The 23,022-nt window shown below is 44.9% G+C and overlaps 1 protein-coding gene across 1 annotated transcript; it reads right to left on the reverse strand.

Annotated features, from left to right (window-relative positions):
* Positions 1-24: 24 nt before the first annotated feature.
* On the reverse strand, positions 25-22,514 carry LOC141075919 (gastrula zinc finger protein XlCGF66.1-like). Its single transcript, XM_073563124.1, has 6 exons — positions 21,527-22,514; positions 21,218-21,397; positions 21,011-21,134; positions 20,830-20,927; positions 20,541-20,631; positions 25-1,058 (listed from the first exon to the last, which is right to left on the reverse strand). The coding sequence occupies exons 1-6, from the start codon at positions 21,602-21,604 to the stop codon at positions 241-243; spliced, it is 1,389 nt and encodes a 462-aa protein (XP_073419225.1). The 5' UTR covers positions 21,605-22,514; the 3' UTR covers positions 25-240.
* Between the last annotated feature and the right edge of the window lie 508 nt (positions 22,515-23,022).

Consider the following 23,022-nt stretch of genomic DNA (forward strand, 5'->3'; position numbering starts at 1 on the left):
TGAACATAAAAAAGTCTTCTCCCCTATGTGACGTCTCTGATGTTTATTAACAGTTGATTTCCAAGTAAAATATTTGCCACATTAAGAAAATGAAAATGGCTTCTCCTCTGTGTGACTGCTCTGATGTCTAACAAGAAGCACTTTCTGGTTAAAACATTTCCCACATTCTGAACAGGAAATAGGCTTCTCCCCTGTGTGAGTTCTCTGGTGCTTAACACAATTTTATTTATTGCTAAAACATTACCAAAATTCTGAACAAGAAAAAGGCTTCTCCCTTGTGTGAGTTCTCTTGTGGGTAACAAAATTTGATTCATCTGCAAAACATTTCCCACATTCTGAACAAGAAAAAGGCTTCTCCCCCATGTGAGTTCTCTGGTGCTTAACACAATCTGATTTATTGCTAAAACATTTCCCACATTCTGAACATGAAAAAGGCTTCTCCCCTGTGTGAGTTCTCTGGTGGGTAACAAAATTTGATTTCTGTGCAAAACATTTCCCACATTCTAAACATGAAAAAGGCTTTTCCCCTGTGTAGATTCTCTGGTGCTTAACACAATCTGATTTATTGTTAAAACATTTCCCACATTCTGAACATGAAAAAGGCTTCTCCCCTGTGTGAATTCTCTGGTGCTTAACACAATCTGATTTATTGCTAAAACATTTCCCACATTCTGAACATGAAAAAGGCTTCTCCCCTGTGTGGATTCTCTGGTGCTTAACACAATCTGATTTATTGTTAAAACATTTCCCACATTCTGAACAGGAAAAAGGCTTCTCCCCTGTGTGAGTTCTTTGGTGGATAACAAAAATTGATTTCTGTGCAAAATATTTCCCACATTCTGAACATGAAAATGGCTTCTTTGCTTTAGGAGCAGTTTGTTTTTTATTGCCTCTTTGGCGAATTTGATTTTCCTTAGTAGTCGGATCTTTGCTGTAAATGGATGATGATATATCTGGAGTAATGGCATTCACTTCAGTTGTATCTTGTAGGATCTCAAGATCATCAGATTTAAAAATTGAAAATGTCAGCTGTCCCTCTGATCTCTTGGTACAGTTATCTGATAAGATAAAAAAAACAATTATTTTTTAATAAAATCTCCTTGAGTTTTATATTTTTGAACATTTCTACTTAAACTGTCCATAAAAATGTCAAGCTATGTAAAAAACTTTAATTATTTACCAAGACAATGACAGTTCACAGTCTAATAGAAAACCTTGTTGGATGAGCCAGTAGTGTGCGGTGTTCAACTGTTTGTTCATTCTGCCTCCCAAATATCGAATAAAAAGAAACCAATCAATGTTATGTAGGCGAAAATAATACCAATTCTCATCTCACAAAAAACAAGTCCCCACTCAGGTCCATCATCTGTCAATGGAAAAAGAGGTTCCCACACTATTAGTGGCTCAAAGGCTGTTGAAAAGCAACAAGGTTTCTATAAAGCAATCCAGCAAAATCCGCTCTCACTTCGGAGTCTTGCAGTGTGCGCAAACAACATTTAGGATCCCTGTATTTAGCAATATTATAGTGAGAAGAATCCACTTAATTTGTGGTGTGTGTCTCCTGGAGCACAATCTGGGCACTATGTGCTGGGTAATAAAATGGCAAATGTGTAATTTTCACTCTCCAACATCCACTGCATGTTAATTTCCAGAAAGTGGCTGTGGAGTCAAAATATTCACTGCTCTTAAGGATTATAACCCTCAGTGAATTAATTTATAAAATGGAATCACTTTATGGGGATTTCTACTATTCTGGTTTTCTGTCATTTAGTTACATTAGGGCTTCTGCATATGGTGTGTCCAATCTCATCTGGGATCTGTTCCTGCTGTCCAGTTGGAGTAATCTGCTTTAACTGCTCAAAAAGAGTGTGCATAGGATCCATCACACACATAGGAGAAAGGGAGCAGAGAACAAAAATGGTAACGGTCAGTTATAATGTCAGGATCCTGTCAGCATCGGCAACTGCCACGGCTGAGCAGGCTGACTTACCCACACTGTGGGAGAGCACGGGGACCAACACGGGAATGAAGGTTTAAACAGACAGGACCTGAGGCACGGAAAATAGTAAGGAGTACCAGGACCTACGATCATGTGACGGTAGGGTCGGGGCTTAGCGTCCTAATACTGCAGATGATGTGCTGTACCTACTGCAGGAATACTTTAGAAGAGGAAAGAAAAATGCAGGTCAGATAAGCAGAAGTCTTACACGAGAGGGTGGTGCGGTACCAAAGGGACGAGCAGAGAATAGTCAAGTCACAAGCCGAGAGTCACACATGAGAGAGAGGTGCGGTACAAAAGGGACAGAACTGGATCAAAACCAAACAAGCAACAAGTTATCAGGCACAAGGCACACGTACACAAGGGGTCAACTAACTCAGCCGAGGGCAGGAGTATAACTGACACCGGACCTAGGTCAAGTGAGCATTAAATAGCCGCCCTCTGCCAGAGAGAGGCAGAAACAATTAACCCTGTCTGACCAGGACGGGCCAAAGCGAAATCGTGTCCTGGATCATGACAATAACCCTCAGTAAATTAATTTATAAAATGGAATCACTTTATGGGGATTTCTACTATTCTGGTTTTTGGTCATTTAGTTATATTAGAGCTTCTGCATATGATGTGTCCAATCTCATCTGGGATCTGTTCCTGCTGTCCAGCTGGAGTAATCTGCTCCCTACTTCAGCCAATTGGAAAGTACCACACTCTACTAAAGCTCAAAGCACATGGCCAGAATCTGCCAAATACAGCGCTGTTCTCCTCAGGTTCAGTCCTCTGTACTCAGCTTGTGGCTTGTGTATTTGTTTCCTGTTGTGACCGTGGCCCGTTTACTGACTACTCTTGCGTCTTCTGATTCTGTATTCTGTCCTTCTGGTTCTGACCCAGCTACGTGACTATTCTTCTTGCCATCTAACACCACAGAATAGCAGGTAACACCATGGTCCAAGCCTAGGGGTCCCTGTGTAAGTCCAGATTCATGTAATGGCGTTAAAGGGCGATGAGCAAGGCAATCCTTGGGATATGGAAAGCATCAGAGGCTAAAGAAGACCACCAAAATACTCTAGCAATGGCCTTCTGGGTAGCCAAGATCCCTGGATGTCCACCCAGAACTGAGTCATGGAACTCCCGGAGGACCTTGAGACAAAACCGAGCTGGCACAAAAAGTTTATCCACCGGCTTAGCCGGAGGTGCAAGAGACTGGACTTCCCAAATCTCCTGTTCCAACATATTAGAGACACCTGCCACCACCACCCCAGGCTGAAGAATGGAGGATGGAGGTTCGGGGGGGACACCGGATCTAGACTGCGTGACAAGGCATCAGCTCTGACATTTTTGGATCCTGGCTGAAAAGTGATCGAGAAGTTGAATCGGGAAAAAAAAGTGACCATCTAGCCTGTCTGGGAGTCAACCTTTTAGCTGACTCAATGTAAGCTAGGATTTTGTGATCTGTAATTACAGTTATAGGATGGACAGCCCCCTCCAAAAAATGCCTCTATTCTTCAAAAGGTCAACTTTACGACCAGAAGTTCTCGATTCCCAACATCATAGTTCCTCTCCGCGGGGGAGAATTTCTTCAAGAAAAAGGCGCAAGTTCTCAAATTGGTCAAAGTGGCGGGTCCCTGGGACAATACCGCCCCCACCCCCACCTCTGAGGCATCTACCTCAACAATAAATGGTTCAGATGGGTCCGGTTGAATAAGAACCGGAGCAGACATGAAACATTTTTTCAAAAACTGCGGCTGACCAATTCTTGATATCGGCCCCCTTTTGAGTCATGTCTGTGAGGGGTTTAACCACCTGTGAGAACCCCCTTATAAACTTGTGATAATAATTGGCGAATCCTAGGAAATGCTGCAGAGCCTTCAAATCACAAGGTTGAACCCACTCGACAATGGCCTGCACCTTATTAGGATCCATGCGAAACCCTTCAGCAGACACAATGAACCCCAGAAAAGACAGCTCCTGAACAAACAATAAACATTTCTCCAGTTTAGCAAAGAGACAGTTCTCCTGAAGTCTTTGGAGAACTGCCTGAACATGACCAATGTGAGCCTGTTTATCAGGAGAGTAGATCAATATGTCATCCAAATACACCACCATAAACCATCCAATAAAATCAGAGAACACATGATTTATGAAATTTTGGAAGACCGCTGGAGCATTGGTCAGACCGAAAGGCATGACCAAATTTTCAAACAACACTTCAGTAGTGAGAAAAGCAGTTTTACACTCATCTCCATCTCGGACTCGGATAAGGTTATACACTCCCCGTAGATCTAATTTCGAAAACCACTTAGCTCCGGACAACTGGTTGCATAAATTAGGAATAAGTGGGAGGTATACGTATTTCTCACATTTATCTTATTTAACTCACAGAAATCGAGGCATGGGCGTAAACCACCGTCTTTTTTCTTTACAAAAAAGAACCCCGCTGCCACGGGAGAAACAGAAAGACGAATGTGTCCCTTACGGAGACTCTCGGAAATGTATTCCTTCATCGCAGCCCATTCTGGACCCGAAAGGTTATACAAGCGGGCCTTGGGCAATTTAGCACCTGGAACCAGGTCAATGGCACAATCAAAAGGGCGGTGTGGTCGTAAAACCTCAGCCTCTTTTTCGGAGAAAACATCCGTATAGTCTTTTAGGCACTCCGGAATACCTTCCAGACCCACGGACGACACAAGACACAGTAACCAGACATTTTTCAGAACAATAGGGACCCCATTTAACAATGTCCCGAGATTCCCAATTAATCACAGGATTATGTAATTGTAACCAGGGGAACCCCAACACCAGTCCAGCAGGCAGGTTGTCCATAACAAAACATGAAATATGTTCCTGGTGTAAGGAACTCACTTTAAGGAGAAACTCTTCTGTACGAAATATGACATCATTTTTAGCCAGTGGTGTTTTGTTAATGGCAACAACGTGGATAGGAGTCTCCAGCCTAACTGTCCCTAACTTACACCTGGACATCAAGTCAGAGTCAATAAAGTTCGACGACGATCCGCAATCCACGAAAGCAGAAGTGGGTGTGGAGACACTCCCACAACAAAGTTCCACTTGCAATAACATTTTTGAAAATGGAGAAAAAGATATCTGAGAGCCTGAGTGACCTCCACGACAATCACCCTGGCTCAGTCGCTTGCAGGTTGGTGGACAAGAAGGGCAATCCTTTTTCCAATGTCCGGAATCCCACAGAAAAAAAAGCACTTTCCCAAGTGCCGTTGTCTCTTTCCTTTCTCCTTGAAGTCGATGGTTCCCATCTCCATGGTTTCCAATGTAAGACTGGCTCCCCTTCCTTGAGAAAATAATGGGGTTTGAACCTGCATCATTCCCCTGGCCCGTAGCCTGCGATCCATTCAGGCGGCTTGTGTCATAGCCTCCTCCAGGGAATCAGGCGGAGGGTGGAGAGCCAAGGCATCTTTCAGATGTTCAGACAGGCCTCTATGGAACAAACCCTGGAGGGCGGCATCATTCCAGCAGACCTCAGCAGCCCAGCGTCTGAACTCTGAGCAGAACCACTCGGCTGAGTGCTTCCCCTGACACACGCTCATCACCCTGTCCTCAGCCATACGCATCCGATCAGGCTCATCATAAATATGCCCCAAGGCCTCAAAAAATTCATCCACAGTCATACACTCAGGGGCAGTGGTAGGAAGGGAGAAAGCCCAAACCTGGGGAGCTCCCCTTAACAGAGACATAATGACCCCCACTCTCTGACTTTCATCCCCAGAAGAGTATGGTCTCAATGAAAAAAAAACTTACAGCCCTCCTTGAACACTTTGAATTCCCTTTTATCTCCAGAAAAAGAATCCGGTAACTTAATCGGAGATTCAGGGGAAATTACTGTAACCTCCCGAGCCCCTGATGACAAAACCCCCTGCACAGTGTCAGCGATCAGCTGCTGAGACTGAGCCAGGGCTAGTTGTTACCCCAGGAGTCTCTGAGACATCTGAGTCAGGTGCTTTAACTGCTCAAAAAGAGTGTGCATAGGATCCATCACACACATAGGAGAAAGGGAGCAGAGAACAAAAATGGTAACGGTCAGTTATAATGTCAGGATCCTGTCAGCGTCGGCAACTGCCACGGCTGAGCAGGCTGACTTACCCACACTGTGGGAGAGCACGGGGACCAACACGGGAATGAAGGTTTAAACAGACAGGACCTGAGGCACGGAAAATAGTAAGGAGTACCAGGACCTACGATCATGTGACGGTAGGGTCAGGGCTTAGCGTCCTAATACTGCAGATGATGTGCTGTACCTACTGCAGGAATACTTTAGAAGAGGAAAGAAAAATGCAGGTCAGATAAGCAGAAGTCTTACACGAGAGGGTGGTGCGGTACCAAAGGGACGAGCAGAGAATAGTCAAGTCACAAGCCGAGAGTCACACATGAGAGAGAGGTGCGGTACAAAAGGGACAGAACTGGATCAAAACCAAACAAGCAACAAGTTATCAGGCACAAGGCACACGTACACAAGGGGTCAACTAACTCAGCCGAGGGCAGGAGAATAACTGACACCGGACCTAGGTCAAGTGAGCATTAAATAGCCGCCCTCTGCCAGAGAGAGGCAGAAACAATTAACCCTGTCTGACCAGGACGGGCCAAAGCGAAATCGTGTCCTGGATCATGACAATAACCCTCAGTAAATTAATTTATAAAATGGAATCACTTTATGGGGATTTCTACTATTCTGGTTTTTGGTCATTTAGTTATATTAGAGCTTCTGCATATGATGTGTCCAATCTCATCTGGGATCTGTTCCTGCTGTCCAGCTGGAGTAATCTGCTCCCTACTTCAGCCAATTGGAAAGTACCACACTCTACTAAAGCTCAAAGCACATGGCCAGAATCTGCCAAATACAGCGCTGTTCTCCTCAGGTTCAGTCCTCTGTGCTCAGCTTGTGGCTTGTGTATTTGTTTCCTGTTGTGACCGTGGCCCGTTTACTGACTACTCTTGCATCTTCTGATTCTGTATTCTGTCCTTCTGGTTCTGACCCAGCTACGTGACTATTCTTCTTGCCATCTAACACCACAGAATAGCAGGTAACACCATGGTCCAAGCCTAGGGGTCCCTGTGTAAGTCCAGATTCATGTAATGGCGTTAAAGGGCGATGAGCAAGGCAATCCTTGGGATATGGAAAGCAGAGAAGATAGTGCCAAGCATGTTCATGGAGGACATCTTTTGAGCTGCCAGGTGACCATGAACAGTGCTCCCAATATATTGTGTCTGCAAATTATTCCAGCTAGATCTGCATTCAAATAGCTAAATGGCGCTCCTTCCCCTTCTGAACACTGCCATGTGCCCAGACAGTAGTGTACAACCGTATATAGGGTACAGTGCGAAGCTGGAAAATAATTTGTAACATCCATTTGTTTTCTATTATCCTTTGTGAAGAATTCCAAAGTTACCACCACATAAAGTGACACACGTCAGATATTAAAAATGGGGCCTGATTAGGAACTACTGAAATGATCAACCTCAACAGTCTCCATCAGTAATAAATGAGTAACTAGTGGTGAAACCTCTCTGGTGTAATTAGAGTATGGGGCTCGGAGACTTCACAATCTATACTATCCTAAGCTCCAATATTTTCTGTCAGATGAGTTTCAAGAAGAAATATTAGGAATTTAAAGAGAACTGTGTATAAGGCCGGGTCACACGTCCTGATACTTCCAGTACCGATTTTTCTGGTCCATGTGCATAATACTTGGGCACATGTCTGACAACAGTGTGCAGCATCAGTACCACATGTACAGCCGGCAAGGAATAAGCACTACAGTAAGTGCTGTTCCCCGGTGGCAGGTGCTGAAGACGCTCTCATCATTCTCCCCTGCTCTGCCGGCGGGGGGAATGATGAGTTATATTAAGGTCAGAATGATGACCGCAGGTGGAGGCTTTTGGGAGTATTACTCTCATCATCCTACACCTGCTGCTAAGAACAGTGACAGCAGGAGCGGATGATGGGAGTATTCCTCACCCGCAACTTGTGCTATAACTAAAAAAATAAATGAAAAAACGGCGTGGGTCCTGCTGTATTTTCAATAACCAGTCTGACAAAACTCACAACTGGGGGCTGCAACCCTCAGCTGTCAGCTTCAGCAAGACTGGTTATCAAGAATAGAGGGGTCCCCACACTGTTTTTTTAATTATTTAAATAAATAATTTAAAACAACGGAGTGTGTGCCCCCCATTTTTGAGAACCAGCCTTGCTAAAGCTGAAAACTGGGGGCTTGTATTCTCAGACTTGTAAGGGGCCATGGATATTGACCCCCCAGTCTAAAAAAAGCAGCCTGCAGCTGCCCAGAAAAGGCACATCTATTAGATGCGCCAATTCTTGCCCTTTTCCCAGCTCTTCCCACTTGCCCTGTAGTGGTGGCAAGTGGGGTTCATATTTGTGGGGTTGATGTCACCCTTGTATTATCAGGTGACATCAAGCCCACGGCTTAGTAATGGAGAGGTGTCTATAAGACACCTCTCCATTACTAATATTATAGTTATATGGTAAATAAAGACACAGCCAGAATAAAGTCTTTTATTAGAAATAAAACAAAACACAGTTTTCGTTTTTTATTTAAAGATAACAGAGAATTCTCACAGTGATCTGCTGTGAAGTCACTTAGCTTGAACTGTGGTGACCTCATCACTGACTTTTTACCACGGTCCTGAGGTCACTGCGGTTCAGCCTGGCTGGAAACCTCGATGATGTCACTGCTGGTCAATGATGCTGCGCTTGCTCATTCACCAGTGGCTCTCAGCCTGGACAGTTGCATCTTGGCACCGTCCAGGTTGGAAACTAATTATCCCCCAGACATAGATTACGGCGTGGGACAGAACGACAGACAGGAATGGTATATTGTTTTTTTTTTTATTTTTAATACAGGAGAACGAGGTCTTCGGTGGAAGTAGGCGTTAGGTGAGTATAACTGTGTTTGTTATTTTTAATTAAAAAAGAAAAACCGTTTTATTTCTAATAAAAGACATTATTCTGACTGTGTCTTTATTTACCATGTAACTATGAGGTTAGTAATGGATAGACACCTCTCCATTACTAAGCTGTGGGCTTGATGTCACCTGACAATACAAATGTGACATCAACCCCTCAAATATGAGCCCCACTTGCCACCGCTACAGGGCAAGTGGGAAGACCTGGGAAAACCATTGGAATTGGCGCATCTAATAGATGTGCCTTTTCTGGGCAGGTGAGGGCTGGTTGTTTAATCTGTATTTGTAGTTTTCAGTTAATGAGATTCTCGTGCTTCGGGGTGGGGTGTGGGAGTGGCTGTGGGCGGGGCCTTGTGTGTTGCTCTGTGTAAATAATCATCTGTATTGGCTCATGACACTGATCCTTCAGTGACCTGCCCCCTATTTTACATAAAAAATTACATCCAGAAAAATGTCACTGGCGATGGCGGCACCTGCACAGTAGCATCTATAAGTAAGAGATAGATGTTACTGGACAGGCACCGCCAGTGTCATATGCAAATTTTTTCTAAGATTCACAATAGCCATAGTATTATAGGCTGTTATGAATGCGTGACCGAGGAGGACAACAAAAAGCTAAGTCCCAGAAAACCAGAGAGGTTGGTAACTATGCAGATTGCAGATCCCTGCTCCTAACCACACAACTAGCAGTAGCAGTGGAGCGTTCCTACGATGATGTAGATGCCTCGTCACCGCCGGAGGACTACATAAGCCTAAAGCAAGAAAAGGGAAAAAATAACTGCCCCAGAGCAGACACCAAAGGAATAGACAGCCCCCACACATGTATTGACGGTGAAACAAGATGAAAACACAAACACAGGCAGGAAAATAGGCTGAGCAAACGATGGGGCCCAAACTAACTATAAAGGATATGAAAGGAAAGACACTGTCTGCAATCTGCCAAAAACCCTACAAAAATAATGCCCAACACTTCTGATAACAAAATTAACCCAGAAGTCACTAGACTTCTCCCACTATATCAGCACTCTGAAATATTCTGAGACAGAGCAAAAAGATGCCAATCTAATAAGGGACTAAAAAGCAAGTTGGCAAATACAGATAAATAGGAGTAGAAATTCAGCACAGCCCCAGCCAGGGCTGGCTGAACACACAAAAAACTGAATAGACCAACAAAATCAAGTGTGAACATTAGCAAAAACACTTAGCTTGAAAAGGCTGGAACAGAGCTGAAAACCAAAACCTGGAAAGCAGAAGCCATCACCAGCACAGACTAGGGCGTCGGCTGTCTTAAATCCAGTCTGATTCCTTAGCTCCAATTGTCATCCTCATTATCAGGTGGCAGATCTCTACTGATAAAATCAGCCTCACTACCTCCTGTTACCACCAGAGGGAGTCTGGAAGGAGAACTCACTGCTGGTGGACCAGAGAATGAACTCACAACAGTACCCCCCTTGAGGAGGGGTCACCGAACCCTCATCCACGCCACCAGGCCGATCAGGATGGGCCCGGTGAAAAGCACGAACCAATCTATTGGCATGAATATCAGAGGCAGAGACCCAAGAATTATCCTCCTGGCCATAACCCTTCCATTTGACCAAATACTGGAGTCTCCATCTAACCAAACGAGAATCCAATATTTTCTCTACCTCATATTCCATATTGCCTTTAACCAATACAGGGTCAGGAGGTGCTGCCATAGGAACCACAGGCTCAACAAACCTCTTCAACAGTGATTTATGGCTCCCATTTTTATTCTTATTCTTTTTCTTCCTCTCTTTCAGCAACTTCTCCTCTGCTCACTTGGAGTAGCGGATTATACAGTGGCTATCACTTTCTTTCGTTCCTTTTCTGCGGGTTCGTGTAGCGCTTTTTTTCTTTTATTTCTTCTTTATTTTTCTTCACTCTCTTTCTCTTCTCTATCTTTTACCTGGGAACACACCAAATGAATTAATTCTGTTGGATGCACTAAGTTTTTAAACATTTACACTGATGATCTCTGACCTTTATCCCCTTCCCAACATGTGACTCTTGGCGCCAATATTTGAACTGTGTATGTATAAAACCGGCAATGTCTTTACCTGCCTGTACATGTCATCCCCTGAGGAAGAGGTTTTATGACCTCGAAACGCGTTGGGAAATAAATATATTAAGTACACAACTTGTGAGGATTGATGGTCTGGCAGCGCACGTTTTAATCCATAAAAGTCCTACTAGTGAATCTGAAGATTTATGGCCACAGCGTGGTCATTTGGATGTGCAGCAAGCTGACCGCATTTCTTTATGCTTGTTACTCTCCTATATACGGTGAGTATAAATTACTATTTGATATCTTGGTTTTCTCAGATAAGACCCTATTGCGCTTTTTTTTCCTTGCAGTTTCAACAGTGATTTATGAAATACGTTATGGATCTTGAACGTAACTGGAAGAGCCAATCGAAAAGAAACAGGATTAAGAATCTCCAAAATTTTATAAGGTCCAATAAATCTTGGCTTAAATTTTGGAGATGCAACCTTCATAGGAATATTCTTAGATGACAACCAAACCATATCACCCACTTTAAACCGGGGACCAATGGTCCTACGTCGGTTGGAAAATCGCTGGGCCTTTTCCTGAGAGAGTGACAACTTATCCACTACTTGGTCCCATATCTGCTGCATTCTCTCAACCACAGTGTCCACACCTGGGCAGGACGAAGCGTCCACTTGCCCTGAAGAGAATCGAGGATGAAACCCAAAACTACAGAAAAAGGGTGACATAAAAGTGGCAGAACTAGCTCTATTGTTCAGCGCGAATTCGGCCAAGGGCAAAAATGAAACCCAATCATCCTGATCAGCAGATATAAAACATCTTAAATAAGACTCCAAGGTCTGGTTTATTCTCTCAGTCTGCCCATTAGTCTGGGGATGAAACGCTGAGGAGAAGGATAACTGAATTCCCAGATTGGAACAAAAGGCTTTCCAGAATCTGGAAACAAACTGGGCTCCTCTGTCCGACACAATGTTCTCAGGAATCCCATGTAACCGAACCACCTGTTGTAAAAACAAGGGCACCAACTCAGCAGAAGATGGCAACTTTGGGAATGGTACAAGATGGACTATCTTCGAAAATCTATCACAAATCACCCAGATAACAGTCATTCTCTGAGAAACAGGAAGATCAGAAATAAAATCCATTGAGATAAGGGTCCATGGCCTCTTGGGCAATGGCAGGGGCATCAGCAACCCACTAGAACGAGAACAGGGTTTAGACCGAGAACAAGTCCCACAGAACTGCACAAAATTCCTGACATCACGAGATAAGGCGGGCCACCAAAAAGACCGACTCACCAAATCTCTGGTACCAAAAATACCTGGATGACCAGCTAATGCAGAGCAATGAACTTCAGACATCACTCTCTTTCTCCACTGGTCAGGAACATACAATTTTCCCATAGGGCAACGCTCAGGTTTATCCTCCTGAAATTCCTCCAGGGTGTGTCTCAAATCGGGCGAAATGGCAGAAAGAACTACCCCCTCACCTAGGATGGTAGTAGGCTCAGTCACATTAAGAGAATCAGCAAAGAAACTCCTAGAAAGAGCATCTGCCTTAACATTCTTAGTGCCCGGAAGAAAAGAGACCACAAAATTAAAACGCGTGAAAAACAAGGCCCATCTAGCCTGTCTAGGATTCAAGCGTTTGGCCGACTCCAGATAAATCAAATTCTTGTGATCGGTGAGGACCACAACTTGATGTCTAGCTCCCTCCAACCAATGTCTCCACTCCTCAAATGCCCACTTCATGGCCAAGAATTCCCGATTCCCCACGTCATAGTTGCGTTCAGATGGGGAGAACTTAGGAGAAAAGAAGGCACAAGGATTCATCTTAGAAGTCACAGGGTCTTTTGGGGACAACACAGCTCCTGCACCAATCTCAGAAGCATCTACCTCCACCTGAAATGGAAGTGAGACATGAGGTTGCCATAAAACTGGAGCTGAAGTAAATCTCCGCTTAAGCTCCTGAAATGCTGAGACAGCCTCAGGAGACCAATTCAGCACATCAGCGCCCTTCTTGGTCAGATCAGTCAGTGGTTTGACAATACCAGAAAAATTACCTATAAATTTACGATAGAAATTAGCAAAACCCAAAAACTTCTGGAGAGCCTTCAAAGAAGTAGGCTGAACCCAATCATAAATGGCCTGTACCTTGGCCAGGTCCATTTCAATAGTCGACGGAGACAAGATAAATCCCAAAAATGAAATCCTCTGTACACCAAAGAGGCATTTCGATCCCTTAACAAACAGGGAATTCTCCCTCAAAATCCGGAGCACAGTCCGGACATGTTCCACATGAGAATGCCAATCACTAGAAAAGATCAATATATGATCCAGATAGATGATCAAAAACTTATCCACAAGGTCTCGGAAAATATCATTCATAAAGGACTGGAAGACAGAAGGGGCATTAGTGAGCCCAAAAGGCATCACCAGGTACTCAAAATGTCCCTCCGGAGTATTAAACGCCATCTTCCATTTATTCCTGTGCTTGATGCGAATAAGATTATACGCCCCCCTGAGGTCAAGCTTAGTAAACCAGCAGGCACTCTTAACTCTGGGGAATAAATTAGACATCAGAGGTAACGGGTACTGATATTTAACCGTCATCTTGTTAAGGGAACCATAATCAATACACGGTCTTAATGAACCATCTTTCTTGGCCACAAAAAAAAACCCAGTACTTAAAGGTGATGAGGATGGTCTAATATGACCCTTCTCCAACGACTCCTTAATATAGGATCGCATAGCATCATGTTCGGGTACTGATAAGTTGAAAAGCCGACCCTTGGGAAATTTACACCCAGGCATCAACTCAATTGCACAGTCATAACTCCTATGAGGAGGCAAAGACGCAGACTTACTCTCACTAAATACATCAGAAAAATCGGCCAGATAATCAGGAATATCATGAGACTGAGGAGAGGTGGAGAAAACAGGAGCGTCCCTAAGAACACATTGACAGCCCCAACTTATCACAGACCCAGATTTCCAATCCAAAACAGGATCATGAGTTTGCAACCAGGGAAAACCCAGAACAATAGTATCATGCAAATTATGCAGCACCAGAAATTTACAATTTTCTTGGTGGTCTGGGGCGACCCGCATTATCACCTGGGTCCCAAACTGAGGTTTATTCTCCGCCAAAGGAGTAGCATCAATACCCCTCAAAGGAATAGGCGTCCGCAGAGGCGTCATGGACAAACCACAATGTTTAGCAAAGTCCAAATCCATCAGATTCAACGCTGCTCCAGAATCCACAAAAGCCTTAGTGGAAAACGTGGATAAGAAGCAGATCAGAGTAATTGCCAAAAGGAACTTAGGTTGTACACCACCCACATCAAATGTGTGTGCAAAACGTTTCTCTCATTTAGGGCAGACAGAAATAGTATGAGAGGCGTCTCCACAGAAAAAAACACAGCTTAGTACGCCTTCTAAACTCCCGATGTTGCGCCCTAGACAAAACCCCATCACATTGCATAGGTTCAGACATTTGTTCAAAAGGTGGCAGCGCCTCCCGTTTAGTTTTACGTTCACGTAAACGCTGATCAACTTGAATGGCTAATGACATAGAATTATCCAGACCAGAGGGAACAGGAAATCCCACCATAATATCTTTTACGGTCTCTGATAAACCCTTCCGAAATAGAGCTGCCAATGCACTATCATTCCATGCAGTGGGGACCACCCACTTTCTTAATTTTTGACAGTATAACTCTGCAGAATCCTGACCCTGGTTTAATGCCAACAGGGTTCTCTCAGCTTGATCAACAGCATTAGCTTCATCATACAACAACCCCAAGGCTTGAAAAAATGCATCCACATTAGTCAAAATAGGATTTTCAGGTTTCAGAGAAAAAGCCCAATCCTGGGGATCGCCGCGCAGCAAGGAGATGACAATTTTAACCTGCTGCACAGAGCTCCCCAATGAGTTAGGCTTCAAGGCTAGAAATAATTTACAATTATTCTTAAAATTCAAAAATTTAGACAGATCCCCAGAAAACACATCAGGAGTGGGGATCTTAGGTTCAGCAGCATGTGACTGAATGAGGTAAGTGGAAATTCCCTGCACTTCAGCAGCAAGTTGCTCCACACGATCAGACAATTGCTTAATCTCCATTAGGAAAAAAAAAAAAAAACCCTCCTACGGCCCCAGAAAAAAAGGAAAAAATATATATAAAAAAAAATTCTGACACTTTTTTCTTTCTTTTTTTTAAACAATTTTTTCCTGCTTTTGAGTACCCTAGAATCTGCGGTATGGCTGGTGATTCTGTTATGAATGAGTCACCGAGGAGGACAACAAAAAGCTAAGTCCCAGAAAACCAGAAAGGTTGGTAACTATGCAGATTGCAGATCCCTGATCCTAACCACACAACTAGCAGTAGCAGTGGAGCGTTCCTTCGATGATCTAGACGCCTCGTCACCGCCGGAGGACTACATAAGCCTAAAGCAAGAAAAGGGGAAAACTAACTGCCCCAGAGCAGACCCCAAAGGAATAGACAGCCCCCACACATGTATTGACGGTGAAACAAGGTGAAAACACAAACACAGGCAGGAAAATAGGCTGAGCAAACGATGGGGCCCAAACTAACTATAGAGGAAAGGAAAGGAAAGACACTGTCTGCAATCTGCCAAAAACCCTACAAAAATAATGTCCAACACTTCTGATAACAAAATTAACCCAGAAGTCACTAGACTTCTCCCACTATATCAGCACTCTGAAATATTCTGAGACAGAGCAAAAAGATGCCAATCTAATAAGGGACTAAAAAGCAAGTTGGCAAATACAGATAAATAGGAGTAGAAATTCAGCACAGCCCCAGCCGGGGCTGGCTGAACACACAAAAAACTGAATAGACCAACAAAATCAAGTGTGAACATTAGCAAAAACACTTAGCTTGAAAAGGCTGGAACAGAGCTGAAAACCAAGACCTGGAAAGCAGAAGCAATCACCAGCACAGACTAGGGCGTCGGCTGTCTTAAATCCAGTTTAAGATTCCTGAGGTCCAATCGTCATCCTCATTATCAGGTGGCAGATCTCTACTGATTAAATCAGCCTCACTACCTCCTGTTACCACCAGAGGGAGTCTGGAAGGAGAACTCACTGCTGGTGGACCAGAGAATGAACTCACAACAATAGGCATTATCAACAATAATATCAACACTATTATATGCATTATGAAATAATGGGGGGCAGGTCAGTGAGGGATCAGAGACCTGTCAAAAGCCAATACAGATGAATATGTAAATCAAAAAGAAAAAAATAGAATGGCACTAAGAAACAGTCTACTTACTGGTGGAGTGGGTGGACTCTGAGTCAGCAACACTTTGCATGGTGAAAGCACGGTAGTGAAGGTGCTTGCTTGAAGAAGCACACAAGACAATCCAAAAAAATATGGAAAAAAGCAGCACACGCCGTTTACCGTATCATAAAAAACCCTTTAAAGTCCTTTATTTCAGAAAAGCATACATGGACAAGGTTTGTGAGGGCAGGATAAGTGCAGGCAAGAAACAGGACTATGGCCGTTTTGTGCTGCTTTTTTCCTTATTTTTTGGACAGATGTGATGATTACATATTCATCACATAAAGCCCCTCCCCGAAGCACGAGATTCTCATTAACTGAAAACTACAAATACAGATTAAACAACAACCACAAGACGGATTTCATCACCAGGTATCATTGTAATCAGTATAACGGCGCTGACCTGACAGTGTCTGTAGGTTACTGTGCACAATCCTGCTGACAGGGGCACTTTAAATTTAGATCTTAGACATTTGGAAGAGGCAATGGAGAGATTTTTTTTTAAGACTATCAGGGAGTTACAGGCTCACATTAGGCAGGAAGGCCGATCCCACCACAATCAAACTATCATACAGAATGAACAGGTTAAAAAAGACATAGAATAAAAAAATATGTTACATCCCCAACAACAACGTATGTACGAGTTGCCCTCATTTATGGTGGACCATTGGAGCTACTATGAATCCTGACCAGAAGATTAGAGAAAATAATATTGCTCCCCATTTCAGGAGAGATTGTGCAGTAATCTGAATTCATTAGGATCAGAAACAATGTAATTTATGATGTGGAGTGAATCCATGACACAAGGGCTGGAGCCAACACATCTCCTGCAGGCGGGAATAAATGGATATTACAGCCCTCAGCCGCGCACAGCTTAGAGATCTATCATGGCACAGGTGGAATGTTTGTCCTGGAGATTATCACAATCCTCCTTGAAATTACCGTATTTTTTGGACTATAAGACGCACCTAGGTTTTACAAGCAGAAATTAGGGAAAAAAAATGAAGCAAAAAATGTGGTCAATTCTGTACTTAATATCCCCTATCCTGGTATATATGGCCCCCTCATCCCCATTCTGATACCAATGGTCCCCCTCATCCCCTATCCTGGTATATATGGCCCCCTTATCCCCTATCCTGGTACACATGGATCCCTCATCCCTATCCTGGTATGCATGGCCCCCCTCATCTCCATCCTGGTATACATGGATCCCTCATCCCTATCCTGGTATACATGGCCCCCTTATCCCCTATCCTGGTATACATGGATCCCTCATCCCTATCCTGGTATGCATGGATCCCTCATCTCCATCCTGGTATACATGGATCCCTCATCCCTATCCTGGTATACATGGATCCCTCATCCCTATCCTGGTATGCATGGATCCCTCATCTCCATCCTGGTATACATGGATCCCTCATCCCTATCCTGGTATACATGGATCCCTCATCCCTATCCTGGTATGCATGGATCCCTCATCTCCATCCTGGTATACATGGATCCCTCATCCCTATCCTGGTATGCATGGATCCCTCATCTCCATTCTGGTATACATGGATCCCTCATCCCTATCCTGGTATGCATGGCCTCATCCCTATCCTGGTATGCATGCCCCCTCATTCCTATCCTGACAGGAATGATCACCCTCATCCCTATCCTGGTATGCAGGGCCCCATCCTCATCCTGGTATTGTGAAGTACAGTATTTAGATGTATGGGACATCTTGTTCTCAAAGACTCCATTTTTGTGTTTGCGACGCCATTTTGTTGTTCACGAGTTAAATTTTGTAACTAGGGGAATGTTCAAGGCTGTAATGAAACCAGACTGTTCCAGCTTGCACGAGATATGAGACCCTGATGAATGTGCTATTGTTCTATTCTCTACATCATGTAACTAGGGACATATTCCGATTTTCTTGCAAAACTATTGGCTTATAAAGTAAATGTATTACGACGATGCTATTGGTAGCTGAGTATTTTGCATAATTAAGCAAAATACTGAAAAAGGGTGACATAATAAACGGGTTTAGTGATCTGCCTTGATCCTCCCATACAGAGGCATATGTCTCCGTCTGGCCATTCCCAGTTGCTAGCAATGCCCCGTGGATTAATTTGGAAATCACTTGGTCCACCGTGAAGGGTTAATTTAGCCCTCCCTCTACAGCTCCCCAACAGCAGGTATGCATAGCCACATCTCATCCTAGTATGCATGGTCCCATCCCTATCTTGGTATGCATGGTCCCATCCCTATCCTGGTATGTAGGGCCCCCATCTCTTCCTGGAATGCATAGCCGCATCTCGTCCTAGTATGCATGGTCCCATCCCTATCCTGTTATGCAGGGACCCCATCTCGTCCTGGTATGCAGGGCCCCAGCTCGTCCTGGTATGCAGGGCCCCATCCTTATAAGTAGCCCCCACCCCCATCCTGGTATGCAGGGTCCGCCATCCCTATCCTGGTATGCATGGACCCCCATCCTTATCCTGGTATGTATGGGCCATTCTCATCCTGGTATGCAGTGCCCCATCACAAAACATTAAAAAAAACAAACCATTACACTTACCTACCCGGCGCTCCCTCACAGCGTCCTGCTCCGGTGCCAGCAACTGCTATATACTTGTAAGCAGTGCTGAGAACAGTGAATATTCATGAATATTCATTTCTCTTAAGTAGCGGCACACGTGACCGCCAGTAGCAGCAGGAAGCCGGTGGCTGACACTGCGCGCTACTGAAGAGCAATGAATACTCACTGCCCTTTGTGTGCACAGTCCTGGCAGCTGTGCTCTGCTTGTGAGCAGCACATGACGTCCCTGCCATGTGCTGCTTACAAAGATATAGCAGTTGCTGGCACCGGAGCAGGACGCTGAGAGGGAGCGCAGGGTAGGTAAGTGTCATGGTTTGTTTTTTAATGTTTCCTGATGGGGCCATGCATACCAGGATGGGGATGGGGGTGTGGGCCAATTATAAGGATGGGGCCACGTATACCAGGACCGGGGTTGGGGGCTAATCATATCAAGATACTATTATTAAAGAGAAATGAATATTCATTGCCCTCCAAGCCCATGGGCGTGGAATGCAGTGAATATTCATTTCTCTTTAGCCACAGCAACAGGAGTTAGCCGCAGCCACTGGCTCCAGCCTTGTGTGACCCGCTGCTCCGCCGATGCCGTTCCCCCACCTCCCCACCACAGCCAGAGCCGGTACATCCGGACTATAAGACGCACCCCCCCATTTTACTCCACATTTTTGAAGGAAAACAGTGCGTCACATAGTCCGAAAAATAAGGTAGATTTTATACAAATTGAAAAGTCAGGATAAAGGGAAACTCTGCTGTTATTGGACAGAAATTCACACTTGGCCTCACTGCACATTTACTGTTGTCGCTCATAAAAGGGAAGTTTGGCCAGAAAGACTGGACCTGGTCTTGTAGGGACCATGAGACATTCAGCAGCACAGAAGGGAGAGAAGATTCATCCGATAAGATCTCAGGGATCTAAGAAGCCAACAGCATCATTACCCTCCGCTTTCTCTTACAGGCCCAGCATAAGATTTTTCTTCAAGTGATTTTCTATCTTGTCAGCACATTCTACGTACACTGTCATTCGGCTTTATAGTTACAGATCTGGGCAGGTAACGGTCAGCGTCTCCTAATGTGAAGTAGAGAATGGCTAATGAAATCAATTATTAACCCTTATATAAGTCAGTTCAGATATGGTGTACCAAGATGGCGTCTGTGTCTTCAGACAACACCCTGGAAGGAATCCTGGGAATGCAGAAGCTGAGATACTGGATACCATATATGGAAGTGAAGCTGAAATGGACCTATCATAGACTGACACTGGCTCCTCAGAAGATTGTGTGACACCCATCTCCTGTCTCTCTGTCATAAGAATAAACTTCAGTTGTGTGCAAGCCTTTGCTGAGAAAGGAGTAGACATCTAACTCTGTGTTCAGTGTGACTCTTTAAGCGCGCACTCGACCTATATAGGGTCAGGAACAAGCAATCATATAGATCTCGCTATAAGGGATCACCCTCACACTAATCCCAGGGGGTAGGTGGATCCTCCAGGTTGTAAGTTCTATAGAAAAGGGCTTTCAACGCCCAAAGTCATTAGAACAGTTTTGGGTGGAGGAGAATATTGTGGTCTAGAGGGAAAATGGTGATCATGGTAATACGGCCGGACTACACCACCGATAAAGCAGCCACAGCCGGTGACTGAGAGGAATCTGTGACTTCTCTGCATTCAGTGGTTACTACTCACCTGGGTAGTCATATGTGGGAATCTCCTCTTTACACCACTCATCACCCCTCACATATGTCTCTGTAGTATTAATATGGGTCAGATCTTCACCCTGAAACAAATATTGTAAAAGTCACCGACAGATGGAGAAGTCCCATCTATGATCAGCTCTAATCCTGCCATCTCCACCGTTCTCATTACACAAGTATAAAACATATAATACTGGTGGATAAAACAAGACTGAGCACAAGACCTTCACAGCCGTCTACACATCATAGGGGAGATCTCCTGACACCTTCTCTCCATCTACCTGATGATCCTGAGGAGCACTGGGATCTTCTTGGTTACAGTCCTGTGGAAGAAGAGGACGGGGACATCTCTCTGGTGTTGTCCTCTTACTGGATAGATCTGGAGGAAACACATACAGGGACTGAATTCATTCTCTACATACAGATAATTATAGGCCGTGTGTATTTAGTCCTGTCTATTACCTGGAGATGTGAGGGGCTGGGGAACCTCCATTATGACGTTCTTGTACAGATCTCTGTGTCCTTCTAAATACTCCCACTCCTCCATGGAGAAATAGACAGCGACATCCTGACACCTGATAGGAACCTGACACATACAATGATACCGTCATCCCCCCGATCCCTTCATAGTGTTACTGTATAATCTCCCAGCATTCCCAGCAGTGTCACCTCTCCAGTCAGCAGCTCAATCATCTTGTAGATGAGTTCTAGGATCTTCTGGTCATTGATGTCCTCATGGATCAGGGGGTGAGGTGGAGGCCCCGTGATTGGGCTCAGGGGTCTTCCCCATCCCTCAGACACAGGGTCCTGACAGCGATCACTAGAGGTCTTCTTCACCACTGTGTAATCCTGGTTATGGAGAGACACATTAATAAATCTCACTACAGACATTTCCAGAGTCCTCACCTCTCCAGTTCTGTCCATCTGTTATTCCCATAGATAAGAATGATGTAATGTGACGTCATCAGAATCTCTCACCTCTCCAGTGAGACGGAAGAGGATCTCTAGGGTGAGGTGTAACATCCTCTCCGCCATCTTGTCTCTGTCCATATCCATCCTTGATGGGTAAATCAGGAAAATTCTCTTCTGTAGAAGATCTTCACTGAGAGGATCCGATATTGTAGAGACCTGAATGAGAAGAAGATGATCCGATGTAACATCATAAGAATCCTGTGTAATAATACACTTACTGGGGATAATAAGGGAAACATAGGAGGAGATTTATTATCTTACAGGGTTTAGTTTTCTCCCCTGACATCTACTAATAAAACCTATATATTTAGGCCACAGACAACAAGCAGTTTCCTCCTCGGAGTCGGCAGCTGAACACGTTCCTCATAGACTCATCTTCCATAACGCTAATTCTCGTCTCATTACCGACACTGGAATCGGCATTAGCAATACTGCAGGAGAGATTCATTACACGCGACATGAGAAATAACTCCTTCATGATGAGGACGACATCTTCATCTTCTACTGCGGCTCTAGAGACAGATGTGGCCAGAGTCGGTCACTGCCTCCATCCCCACCGGCCGTCTATATGAAGGTTTCCCGTCTTCCCCGCACTGGAATCTTCTCTCACGTTAGATCTCAGCTCTGAGTCACACACAGAAGTTTGAGGCTTTTCTGGAAGAACAGGACAGGAGAGATCTGAGGCCGATGTCTCCATGTACAGGGTTTCCCCTCGGGATAAGAGGCTTTTCTATCCCTTTCCCCCAATTAGAGGGGACACCTGTGGATATCGGGGTCTTTACCGGCTGCAGTCCTGGGGGGATTTACTCGGTAACGTGGACGTTGGACAAACGTCACCATCAATTCCCATCAGAGAGAAGGAACATCGCTCCTCTATTCAGCTCTATGGATCCGGGATGAAATCCACTGCGGCCCCTGCAAGAAAAGAGCGAAGTCTGGTGAGACCCCCGAGGCCGGAGATTTCTACAGCTGCTCTGTGTACAGGACCTGTGATGAGGTCACAGGAGGGGAGGAGTCAGGGGTCACATGATCAGGGGCCTCAGTGTGTGCAGGACTCTGCTGTGCTGGTTGTCATGGTGCTGGATGAGGGGAAGTTTCTGTGTGGGGTCAGGAGGGGTTTACAGGGTGGATGTAGCAGAGCTGTGTGTGTGCGAGGTGTACGGAGCGGAGCCGTGTGTGTACGAGGTGTACGGAGCGGAGCCGTGTGTGTACGAGGTGTACGGAGCGGAGCCGTGTGTGTACGAGGTGTGTGGAGCGGAGCCCTGTGTGTACGAGGTGTACGGAGCGGAGCCCTGTGTGTGTACGAGGTGTACGGAGCGGAGCCGCGTGTGTACGAGGTGTACGGAGCGGAGCCCTGTGTGTATGAGGTGTACGGAGCGGAGCCGTGTGTGTACGAGGTGTACGGAGCGGAGCCGTGTGTGTACGAGGTGTACGGAGCGGAGCCGTGTGTGTACGAGGTGTACGGAGCGGAGCCGTGTGTACGAGGTGTAGGAGCGGAGCCG

The sequence above is a fragment of the Dendrobates tinctorius genome, unplaced genomic scaffold (genome assembly GCF_039654945.1).
Source record: "Dendrobates tinctorius isolate UK_male_01 unplaced genomic scaffold, ASM3965494v1 ptg000380l, whole genome shotgun sequence".
NCBI classification, from domain to species: Eukaryota; Metazoa; Chordata; class Amphibia; order Anura; family Dendrobatidae; genus Dendrobates; species Dendrobates tinctorius.

Excerpts from the sequence above, each read along its gene's own strand:
- LOC141075919 (XM_073563124.1), bottom strand. The coding sequence starts at position 21,604 with ATGGATATGGACAGAGACAAGATGGCGGAGAGGATGTTACACCTCACC. Across the intron at positions 20,632-20,829 it reads GTGCTCCTCAGGATCATCAG|GGTGAAGATCTGACCCATAT; the intron begins GTAGATGGAGAG and ends TATTTGTTTCAG. Across the intron at positions 1,059-20,540 it reads TCCCACATATGACTACCCAG|ATAACTGTACCAAGAGATCA; the intron begins GTGAGTAGTAAC and ends TTATCTTATCAG.